The sequence below is a fragment of the Hemicordylus capensis genome, chromosome 7 (assembly GCF_027244095.1).
Source record: "Hemicordylus capensis ecotype Gifberg chromosome 7, rHemCap1.1.pri, whole genome shotgun sequence".
NCBI lineage: Eukaryota > Metazoa > Chordata > Lepidosauria > Squamata > Cordylidae > Hemicordylus > Hemicordylus capensis.
In genome coordinates this window covers 23,113,138-23,124,957 of record NC_069663.1, presented here as the reverse complement: position 1 = coordinate 23,124,957, position 11,820 = coordinate 23,113,138, and the positions used below count along the sequence as shown (strand labels likewise).

At 45.2% G+C, this 11,820-nt stretch overlaps 1 protein-coding gene across 6 annotated transcripts; it reads left to right on the top strand.

The window, feature by feature from the left end:
- Positions 1 to 875: 875 nt before the first annotated feature.
- On the top strand, positions 876 to 10,757 carry LOC128333178 (urokinase plasminogen activator surface receptor-like). Of its 6 annotated transcripts, none has more exons than XM_053268357.1 (8): positions 876 to 1,146; positions 2,206 to 2,405; positions 3,075 to 3,194; positions 4,395 to 4,529; positions 6,207 to 6,347; positions 7,030 to 7,170; positions 8,994 to 9,131; positions 9,666 to 10,414. In XM_053268357.1, the coding sequence occupies exons 2-8, from the start codon at positions 2,357 to 2,359 to the stop codon at positions 9,887 to 9,889; spliced, it is 948 nt and encodes a 315-aa protein (XP_053124332.1). In that variant the 5' UTR covers positions 876 to 1,146; positions 2,206 to 2,356; the 3' UTR covers positions 9,890 to 10,414. The 6 variants fall into 6 exon arrangements, with proteins under 6 accessions (XP_053124332.1, XP_053124331.1, XP_053124329.1 ...); XM_053268356.1 differs by having other exon boundaries at positions 7,027 to 7,170; XM_053268354.1 differs by having other exon boundaries at positions 6,207 to 6,353; positions 7,027 to 7,170.
- Positions 10,758 to 11,820: the final 1,063 nt, after the last annotated feature.

Below are 11,820 nucleotides of genomic sequence, written 5' to 3'. Positions count from 1 at the left end.
GCTGTGTGTCTTTGAAGAGGCTTGAAAAGCAGCTGGAACTGGAACTGGAGAGCTGGTCTTGTGGTAGCAAGCATGACTTGTCCCCTTAGCTAAGCAGGGTCTGCCCTGGTTGCATTTGAATGGGAGACTAGAAGTGTGAGCACTGCAAGATATTCTCCTCAGGGGATGGAGCCGCTCTGGGAAGAGCAGAAGGTTTCAAGTTCCCTCCCTGGCATCTCCAAGATAGGGCTGAGAGAGATTCCTGCTTGCAACCTTGGAGGAGCCGCTGCCAGTCTGTGAAGACAATACTGAACTAGATAGACCAATGGTCTGACTCAGTATATGGCAGCTTCCTATGTTCCTAAGCACTCATTTCTCCACCCAACAAAAACACACAGAAAACAGGAAAAAAATTACAGATGAAAATATACTCAGGTTTTGGTTGCTAACTTTTGCTTTTTCACCATGCTCAGCTACCGGTTTGGGTAACACACCACACAGCAGGGATCTATTGTGACATATGTGTTTTTTTAATAAATGGCCCATCCTTCTAAAACCTAATTCTGAAATAACAACAAAGGCCATTGTGGCAGGGGATGATGGGAGTTGTAGTCCAACGACAGTTGGAGACCCTCAGTTGAGAACTGCTGAACTGCTGTGTCCTTAAAACAGCGAGGTCATTTCCAACTTGCTGGGGTGCTTCCCCTATTATGATTATTGCTGGCTGAGTCACACATGTTGTAACAGGCTGTACTTTGGAAACAACATGTCCCGACTTCCTAAAGGGCACTCGGTGCTCTCTGAAAATAACAGGTGCTCATGACTCAAGAGGAGACAATGAAGGAGTGGGGCTCACGGTCAGGATGAAAGGTTGGGCCTTGCTGTAGATACACGGTGCCAAATCCAGAAGTCGGGGCAGAAGAAGAGAAAAGGAAAGCTGTTATCCTACCAAAGGCATGAATATTTGGGACAAGACCGGCAGTCAGAATCATCTGGAATAAAGCTGCCGTTGATCCCTTGCTTGTGGTTGCCTTGACTAGGGACAGCTGCAGAAACAAAGACCAGTTGCGTTTGGTTCCAAGTGGAGTCTCAACTGAGCTCTGTGGGTTTTTGGGGGACAACATTGCCAGCGCAAGCCACCTCTCTCTGCGAAACCAACCACGACCGGTAAGTCGCGGCACGTATCTGACGCCTTTGATGTATTGAAGCCGCGAGGGGTGTGGACTGTGGATGCATTTCCCCCGCAATGGATATTGCTTTCATTTTTTGTTGTATAAAACATTCCTTTATTTCATCATTCACCTGGCTGTTACTTCTGCCGTTGGCATTACCCCCCTGTTTGTTTTTGTAACTGGAGGGGGGACTCGAGGGGCCATCTTCAAGGGAATGTTTTATTATTGTGAACCGCCCCGAGACTTTGGTTTGGGGCGGGATAAAAATCCATTAAATACATATATAATAAAGAATAAATCTTGCAGCACAGCAGAGCAGCCGGGGGTGGATTAATATTTTTGTCGCCTGTAGGCAAGAGAGATTTGCCACCCTGGTTTGAGGGCTTGAGAGTGGCTGGGGGGAGTTAAATGTTTTGTGTGTGTTTTTTTTAAAAAAAAATTCCAACCGCTGCTTTTCGGCCCATTTTGGGCCTCTTTGCCTGTGTGCAGAGGCCTCAAATGGCCCAAATGGCCCAACCTGTCATTTGGGTGGCAGGCCGGGCAGGCTCATGGAAGGAGCTCCACCACCATGGTGGAGATGGCAGGAAGAGCTCCTTCCCTGAGCTCTTGTGTATTCTTCAAGATGAGAAAATTCCTGCTCTTATTGTTCAAACTCTCCTTCCCTCTTCCTTGCCACTGAGTTCCATTAGCTCCACCCACCTGCTTGTCTGTTAACTGCCTTTTGGGACTGTGAACATTCTGCCCCATTTAGTAATGGGACAGTTTGGGGTTTTGTTTTGCTCCCTTGGGTTTTTCTTCTTCAGATTTTTGTGAATGATGCTTCTGCGGGCTGCCCAAATCTGTTGATACCTCCCTCTCCCTTGCAGGTGCTCCAGTTATGCATCCATATGGAGCATAACATTTCCCTCTCTTTTGGAAGTATATAAAAGATTGTTCATTTGGTGAATAATGTGAATTTACCAAATCCCAGGTTTTATATGAGATCGCACTGGAGAAAATTAGTTGGTAAATTACCTCTCTGCTGTCACTAATATCACTCTTCCCTGAAGTTTAGAGCTTCCCCATGAACAGGGCACCTTCAAAGTGTCTTGAAAGTTTGTGAGGTATCTTCTGGAATACACACCTCTGAAATTAGATCCATGAGAGGTCCTCCTTTCTGAAGTGATCCAGACTTGCTGTGCTCCTAATTCAGCATCAGAACCATAATGAAAGTTGGAGTGTCCCTTGCAGTTCTATTGTCCTGGCTTGCCATAGGTAAGTTGTATGTGTCTCTCTGTGTGTAAATATAGGCAAGGGCGGTCCTTCCATGGGGCAAGGTAAGGCAAGTCACCTCAGTCAATAGATTTTGAGGGGGTTGTAAACAAGATGGCAAGATGCTCTCCTGCCCCCTACTGTTTAAAAGGGGAAACAGGGAGGAGGAGTGTGAATACAAGATGCCATTTCCATGACATCAGAGCAGCTCAACCAGTCACTGCCAGAGGTTTCACTACCGGACCCCAAATCTCATATTATATGCCAATATAGGGAATGCAGACAGGAAAGCAATACCAACATTTCCCATGCCCACAACCAACAAGCAGAGGGGAGCGAACGGCTGTCTGCTGCCAATGCTCCTGACACCTACACATTCAGCATTTGTGCATAGGTTTTCGGCGGTATAAAAATATGTCAAATAAATAAGGGACTCTAGATGTGATCAGCTGTTCATGCGAAGACTTCCTCATTCCAATCAGAAATCCTGATTGGCTAGGTTCCCAGTTGCATGGTAGGGCCCTGCACCCATACAGGTGTATGTGTAAATGTGGAAGGTGCAAGAACGGGGCATACTAACCCTGGGAGATGCATGATCCTATTCCTCCTCGTGTGTTCAGTTAATTTGCGAGGGGCTGAACGAGTGAATAGCTCTCTGCTGTTTTCTTCCAGCCAACAGCTTAAGGTGCCAGAAGTGCCTGAGTAGGCAAGGGAGCTGCACAGAGACCATGATGGAGGTCTGCAAGCCACAGCAGGATGCGTGCTTCATTGAGATTAAATGGTACCTTGGTTGTAAGTGCTGTTATTAATTATTGATAATATTTCATTGATAAGTTAATCAAACCCATCCAAAAATAGTTCAGGATGCAGAGCTGGTCTTGTGGTAGCAAGCATGTATTGTCCCCTTCGCTAAGCAGGGTCCACCCTGGTTGCACTTGGATGGGAGACTACATGTGTGAGGACTGTAAGATCTTCCCCTTAGGGAATGGGGCCGCTCTGGGGAGAGCATCTAAAGTTCCCAGTTCCCTCCCTGGCATTTCCAAGGTAGGCTTGGAGAGATTCTTGCCTGCAGCCTTGGAGAAGCTGCTGCCAGTCTGAGTAGACAAAACTGAACTAAGTAGAGCAATGGTCTGACTCAGTAGAAGGCAGCTTCCTATGTCCCTATGCTTCTTTGAGATTAAATGGTACCTTCAGTGTAAGTGTCTTTTATTTATTATTATTTTAATTCATTTCTATACCACCCATCCAAAAATGGCTCAGGGTGGTCCACAATTAAAAATAAAACCATTTAAAATACTAACATAAAATAGAAAAAAGAAAACAGTAAAGCTATCAACATAAACTGATTTTAAAACTCTGAAAACCATTTAAATAATATTACTAAAAGCCAGGCTGAAAAGATGGACCTTTATGTTTTGGGGCCAATCACAAGTTATCCCTCTGAACTCTCAGTGAGAACTAGTGTAGAGAGATGGCTTGGCTAGTATTAAGTACTAACCCTAACCATTCATTAGGGGTGGCCTTTGGGATTATAGCACCTGGAAGTGTGTTAGGAATAGTTTGGTACCAGAAGCTGAGACCAAACAATCAGGGATCTGGAGGTGTGTTAGGAGTTGTTTGGCTGTAGTTCTTGACTCACTCCCCTCACTTTTGATTTTTTTTAAAAAAATCATAGTGGATGGTCAAGACCTTGTGAGTAACTGTTGGTGGGCAGGCATCCCATATTTCTCAGCGGTCTTTGATTTTGGGAGACACCATTGAGTACTGGATGTCAGGGCCAAACAATCAGGGATGGCAATCACATTTGTATTTTATGAGTGACTTCTGGCAGGCTTCTTGTGGCAATTGAATACTGAACCACATAGAACTTAGCCTGATCTAGCAAGGAAGATTGCTAGATCAGGCTCACCAGCTCCTTGGGCTTTATGCTTGTAGATTTGCTGTAACTGCTGGGGTTGCCAATGAGCTATTGTGGTTTTCTTCCTTTTGTAGTGAGAGCAGACACAGTGAAACAGGGCTGTGGCACCACAAATCTCTGCCGTCGTTATCCTGGGGGATATAGAGGATCCTTATACCGGACGATGTATTGTTGCGCCATTGATCTCTGCCGTCCGGTGGAACATCACGGTATGTAATAACAGGACAGCCAAGAGGTGCAAATCAAGAGCAGTCAATTTTACAGATATGTTGATGGGGTCTAAACTGGCTGCGAGTCTATCTAGGAAAGAGATCTTGGGGTCATGAAAAGTAGCTCTTAGAAAATGTCAGTGCAAGCCCTGTCAAGCTTGGCCCCATCATCAAAGAAGCTGGGGCTAGTCTTGTTGCCAGGCAAGATGACCCTACCAGCTTAGTGGAGTGTAGAACCAGGAAGACCCGAGTTCAGATCCCCACTCACCCAAGGAACTCACTGGGTGACTGGGCCAGTCACTTATCTCTCAGCCTGATCTACCTCACAGGGTTGTTGTAAGGATAAACATAACTATGCTCTGGGCTGCTTGGGGGTAAAGCAGGGTATAAATGTAGTTAGCAAATGAATGCATTAATGAATGGATATATGGATGGATGAATAATGTTAAAATTCCATGAAGCAAGGAGTGGTGGCTTCCCCTGCAGGCAGATTTTGGGTGCCATCGAATGCAGCAGAGTGGAATTTAAATGGACTTGACCTATCAAGTCATCGCTTCTCTTGGCCAAGCACTACCCATATCAAGCAGTGTCACTGTTCCAACATGATGGAAGAGACGGGCGGGGATCACCTTGCCATCATGAGCCTCAGGCAGTGTCACACCCCACTGAATCACCGAGCCTGACTCAGAAGAGACATTCTTGGAGGAGAATTCTGTCAGTGGGGCACTTGCCTCTCTGCATGGATTCTGCAGTCTTAGCTCTGGAAAAGGATCCCCCTACAGACCCAAGGATCTGTTGGGGTCAGGCGGCTTTTTGGTTTGGAAAAGAGGTGACTACAGGGAGACAGGATAGAGGTCTATAACATTATGCATGGAGTAGAGAGAGTGGACGGAAAGAAATTGTTCTCCCTCACTCACAACACTAGAACCAGGAGCCATCTCATGAAACTGGTCTGGAAATTTAGGACTGACAAGAGGAAGTACTTTTTCACACAGCACATAATTCATCTATGGGATTCTATGCCACAGGATGTGGTGAAGGCCACCAGCTTGGATGGCTTCCAAAGGGGCTTAGACAAATGCATAGAGGACATGTCTATCAATGGCTACTAGTCTGGTGGCTGTGGGCCACCTCCAACCTCAGAGGCAAGATGCCTCTCAGTACCAGTTGCAGGGGAGCAACAGCAAGAGAGAGGGCCTGCCCTCACCTCTTGTCTGTGGGCTCTCAAGTGGCATCTGGTGGGTCACTGTGTGAAACAGGATGCTGGACTAGATAGACCTTGGGCCTGATCCAGCAGGGCTGTTCTTATGAGTTGACACACTCTAGAGGAGACTCTAAATACCACCCCTCATCTCCAACTGTGTCCCAGTAAAGGGTGGAGCTGTCTTTTAGGCCTTTAGATGCTGTCTGGGCTTTGTTGACGGACACCTCTTTTTTATTGGTTCCGTGTCTCCAGCCTGAAGCTCTAGCTAACCTGGTTGGACAGCTCCTGTGCAACCTGTCCTGCTCTTGCTGGACAGCTCCTCATCATTCTCCAGAAGGGAAACAGGTGTGAAAACCTTGTTCTGAAATGATAGGGGACCTCCAAACCACAAGCATAGTCTCACTGATTGTTGCATTAGGAAATCTGATGACCTCCTTCTCTCTCCTCCCGGCTTACCCTTGTTTTTTACACAGTTGACAGAAATGGGACAAAGAATGGCCTGCAATGCCACACCTGCATCGGAAGCATAGATGAATGTGGCCAGAACACCCCATCTGAATCATGCTATGGGAGTGAGGAGAGATGTGTGCAGATTTCCCAGCGCTTCTTGCCAGGTACCAGTAAGTGGGTATGAGCATGCTCAAAGGAGATGGCTGTGTGATGTGGGGGTAGAAGGGAGACATCAGTCATCACAAATAAATGGTGGTGGGGAATCCTATGTTATCACAAACAAAATACTGTCATATCAGTGATGTGAAAAGGCGACATCCCCATCATAAAATAACATACTTCAGGAAAGGCACCTGGATGGAGGCTGATGATCCAAAATTATATGTGTGGTTTCAATTTCCCTCTTCTCCTCTGTCAAAAACATACATGTAGACATGAAAAAAATTACAAAACTTCAGCTTTTAGGTTGCTTCGACACTACTCCTTTCCTTTCAAATTTCCATCTTTTATTCACCCACATTATAGATAACCTAGATGAAATCAGGTCAACACACTCACTTTGTGGCAATTCTTCTATAATAAAACACACCTACAGTACCAGCTTGTGCAGGATATGAAACACACTACCGAGACATTAAAGGCAGCTGTGCCTTTGATCAAATGCTTCCCATTAGATAGTTCTGCCCAATTTATTGCTTCAATGATTGGGGAATTAGTGAAGAATTGCCCCTTAATTGCCCCTTCTCAGTCAGCTTCTGTTCCCCTCATGGGGAGAAGAGAGTAACTGTGTTTATATTTCTTTTAAACTTCTCTTTATGTGAAATACATTCTAAATTCTTCCAGCAGAAGAATTGGAACCTGTCATCAAGGGATGTGGGAATGATTCCTTTAAAGACACGCTGGTGGCATACCAGATTGGAAATGATTTTGCCTATGTTGACCAAAAGGTCTGCACTGGATCCAACTGTAACAACAGGAGTTTCCCAGGTAATGTGATAAAGGTGTTTCCACAGATGCAATCTGTGATGAAGAATCCCAACTTAATCCCTCAAGGACCACATGCCTATCAATCCTGTGCCTTTGGCTGTATCTGTACCTGAGGCAGATTAAAGTGGTTGAATAGAAGGCACCATTTCTGATGGGGAGGATCCTATTTTTGAATGCGTCCTTCCTACATAAACAGACTTCTTGTGCATAGAAAGCAAGCACATTCACCCTTGATTATTGAACCATTTCTTTTGAACCAGTTACCCTGCTATGTTTAAGGGTTCGGTTCTGGTTGAGAGGCAAGGTAATCAGAGATCTTCAGCTTGGGCGCAGTTCCGGAAATCACCCTCTGAATAGAAGGGCTGTCAAACAGAAGAGGGAGTGGGCTTGTTCTCTATTGCTCCTGAGGGTAGTGGGTTGAAGTTACAAGGAAGCAGATTCAGGAGGAATTTCCTTACTGTTACTGCTGTTCAACAGGAGAACAGTTTGCCTTGTGTAGTGCTGGGTTCTCCTTCAATGGAAGTTTTCAAACAGAGGCTGGACAGCCCTCTGTTAGGGATGTGGTAGCAGTTTCCTGCACGGAGTGGGGGCAGACTAGAAGACCCCTAAGGCCCCTTCCAATGCGCCACATTTTATGATTCTATGAATTAGCTTGTGATACGCAACCTTTGGCACTCCAGGGTGCTTTCCAGATCGCCAACCTTACCCCACACAAAGTGGTGTAAACTGCCATGTTTTGTGGTGCCAAATTCAAACCGCACTAGAGATCTGTTGTAAGGGGGCAAGCCTCCTACAACGGGCAAATACAGTTGTTTTTTTGCAACGGACTTACAACATTGTAGCACTATAACACAGCAATAAAATCCGAAAGGAAGTGTCGGAAATATGAACAGCATCTTCCTTACAATATAGGGGCTGTGATGTCAAACCACAGCCATTATGGAAGCACACTTAAGGGACCTGTTGCGACACTGTGATAGCGTGCAATCTGGAAAGCACTCAGCTGTTGTTGAACAGCTGAGTGCTTTGAACGCTGCAGTGCTACACCTGGGGATGATGGTAGTTCAGCAACAACTGGAGTGGGAAGGTTGCCTACCCCTGAACTAGCTTTTTGATTTGGGGTCCAGTTAGGTTTGACTCCCTGCACAAAGGAGTCATATGCTTACCACTGATCCATATGCCCTACACGACACCTTCCGAAAGGGAATGAGGTCATCCACACAATCAAAAACTGTGTTCTACCTGGGTTTGGGAGCTGTGTATGTTCCCAATTTTCGGTTGTGTGAAAGCAAGGTAGGAGGAAAACCTGGGTAGAAGTGATTGTGTGGAAGCAAGGTAGGAGGAAAACCTGGGTAGCTTTCCCTCCTACCTTGGTTCCACCTAATAACTTCTACCCAAGTTTTCTTCTTTCCTTGCTTCCACACAAGTGGAACACACACAGCTCCCAAACCCAGGTAGAACACAGTTTTTGATTGTGTGAATGACCTTAGTATCTGCCTCAGTCTCTCTCTTGGTTATACAGTATTATACTCTTGTTTTCTGTTTGCTTTGAGGAAAATGTGCTTCAACACTGACAGTTTTGAAATCTAGGTTCAAATGTGTCCATTTCAATTGCAGGAAATTCACTAGATTTTATAACTGGGAAAGGCGTAGGTTTTCCTGAAATTCCCTTCACACTGCTGAGAAGAAGAAAACCTGAATTTCAGGCTTCTACCCTTCAACAGTTGGTGGGAGAATCCAGGTTCTCTCTTTCCTCAGCTCTAGGTACTAGAAATCACGGTCCTTCTTAGACTTTGTCCTGCAGACTCCTTTTTACTCTCCAGAAATACCTGCTGGGAAACCCAATGGATTGCAGTGCTATACCTGCCGGGATTCAGGACACGGAGAATGTGCCCAGGACAAATTGCAGATTTTGCCCTGTACAGGGATATTGGATCATTGTGTGCATGTCATAGACCGAGGTAAGGGGGAAGACTGAAGGTCACTGGGGAGAATTTCTAGCAGGGCAAATTGGTGCAATGGAAGAGCAGATTCTTGTAAACATAGGTAGGCATGCAGAGTGCTTTCCAGATTACAGACTACAACCGCCGTAAAATGCTTTGGCTTGGTGGGATCGAATTGACAACGTAATTATAGGGTGTTGCACAAATCTACCAGCAGGGGGAGTAGTCCTTTCTAGTTTGCCCTAATCTCCCTAAAATGGAAAAATACTGCTATTTTTAAAACAATGTTGTAGGACTAAAATGCAAAGATAAAATCCAAAACAAGGCATCAGAAATGTGACCTGTCAGCAATTTACCCGTGTTGTACCGTGTAATCTGGAAAGTGCCCACAACAATGCATAAGAATTCTGTTCAGTTTCACTTTCCTTTTCACATGCTCACTCTTAATAGTTGGGCCACAGTGCCCTCTAGTGGCAATGTGCAGAATGTAATGCCGGTTTTAGTCCTCTGTGGAAGGCAACCCTAATTGGGCTCCCTCTCGCTTCTCCCCAGATAACCGAAGTGTGACCCTCCAGAAGGGCTGTGCCACAGAATCCATGTGCAGCGCCTCCCAAGATATTTATTACAAGCTGATGAGGCAGGATTCCTTTGTAGAATGTTGCAAATCTTCCCTCTGCAACCAAGTGGGGGCGTCTTCTGGTTCTCGTCTAGAGAACAGACTGGTGGTGATGGTGATGGTGATGGCTCTTGTTTTATTGTTGGCACCGAGGGCTTGATCATAAAAAAATGTGTGGGGCTTAAGGTCACCCAGTTGTTGTTGGACTACAACTCCCATCATCCCCTGCCACAATGGGCTTGACAATCAACAAACTAGATCAGGGTGGCCAACCTGAGCTAGATTATGCAAAATGGAATTGAACATGTTCGCACAGGTTACACAACATTTATACAGCCGAAGACCAGTGTGGCTGGGGATGGTCCCCCATCATTTGGGGACCAAAGTTTGAGCATCTGGTCACCCAAATTTGAGAACCCCTGGCTTAAGTCTGATCTTTCTGCAGGGCTCCTTCTCTCCAGCAAGGGGCAGCAAAGCATGAGGCTGAAGAAACGAGAGCTTTCCCCCCTGCAACTTCACCAGTGTTTCAGTGACTCTTGTGACATCTTAAAGATCAGCACATTTATTGCAGCATGGACATTTGTGGATCACACTGTGCAATTTATCAAAGGCATGAATTGTTTTATTTTATTTTATTTTTTTAAAAAACCTTTAATATTCTGTTCTTCCTTCAAGAAACCCAGAATGGTCTACACAGTTGTTTATATCCTCACAACAGCCCTGCAAGGTAGGTTAGGCTGAGAGATAAGAGACTGCCCCAATGGATAGATAGATAGATAGATAGATAGATGCTTCTTCATAGGTTTGATGGATTTCCACTTCATTTGGCTCAATGTAATACCTTCCATGTTTCTGATTCAGGAATCTCTTGGAGCAGGTGATGTGGGATAGTGAGTGGCTTGTCCATTATTCCTATTTCTGGAGCCACTGTTCCCTCTATAGCCCTATTTTACCACAGAGCGGATATCTGCAGCAGATAGGGGCCAATAGGGGCCTTTTGTACATAGGAAGTTGCACATAGGAAGCTGCTATATACTGAGTCAGACCATTGGTCTATCTCGCTCAGTATTGTCTTCACAGACTGGCAGCAGCTTCTCCAAGGTTGCAGGCAGGAATCTCTCTCAACCCTATCTTGGAGATGCCAGGGAGGGAACCTGGAACCTTCTGCTCTTCCCAGAGCGGCTCCATCCCCTGAGGGGAATATCTTTCAGTGCTCACACTTCTAGCAATAGCAATAGCAATAGCACTTACATTTATATACCGCTCTATAGCCGGAGCTCTCTAAGCGGTTTACAATGATTTTTAGCATATTGCCCCCAACATTCTGGGTACTAGTCTCCCTTTCTAGTCTCCCTTTCAAATGCAACCAAGGAGGACTGTATGATATTCCCCTTAGGAGATGGAGCCACTCTTGGAAGAGCAAAAGTTTCAAGTTCCCTCCCTGGCTTATCCAAGATAAGGCTGAGAAAGATTCCTGCCTGTAACCTTGGAGAAGCCGCTGCCAGACTGTGAAGACAGTACTGAGCTAGATAGACCAATGGTCTGACTCAGTATATGGCAGCTTCCTATGTTCCTATGTTCCTATTTCATTAAAAATATGTATAATTGTTGTTGTACAGGTATAACGGCCATGGCTTCCTCCAAGAATCCTGGGAAACGTAGTTTGGCAAGGGACTTCCTCTCAGGGACTTCAGATCTCAGGGTTCCAACTCTCTCTCTCTCTCTGGATAATTTATTCTCTCCCCTTTAAATCTGTTGTCTTATTATTTTGAGTGTACTAAAAGCACTAAAAGAATCGACACCAACTCAACGGCACAATCTTTCCTTTTTCCTTTACAAGCTTACAGCATTTTAAAAAATATATCTTCTTTGCTATACTTATAGTTGCCTTCATGGGACTGAAAGACAGAAAAGAAACATGTAAATAAACAAATTAAATGGGAGAGGGCGTGACTCATATCAGTTTAAGGAGGGGGTGTGGGAATGCCTGTTCACTTCATTCTTCTGTTAATTGCTCCTGCTTTTTGCAATGCGTATGAGGCAACCACCCTTTCAGGATTCACCTGGAAGTTTCCAGGAATTAGTATCAAT

What these genes read in the sequence shown, in the direction of transcription:
- LOC128333178 (XM_053268354.1), top strand. Translation starts at nt 2,357, where the DNA reads ATGAAAGTTGGAGTGTCCCTTGCAGTTCTATTGTCCTGGCTTGCCATA. An exon ending in ATTGTCCTGGCTTGCCATAG is followed by an intron (nt 2,406 to 3,074) that starts GTAAGTTGTATG and finishes GTTTTCTTCCAG; the next exon opens with CCAACAGCTTAAGGTGCCAG. An exon ending in TAACAACAGGAGTTTCCCAG is followed by an intron (nt 7,171 to 8,993) that starts GTAATGTGATAA and finishes TTTACTCTCCAG; the next exon opens with AAATACCTGCTGGGAAACCC.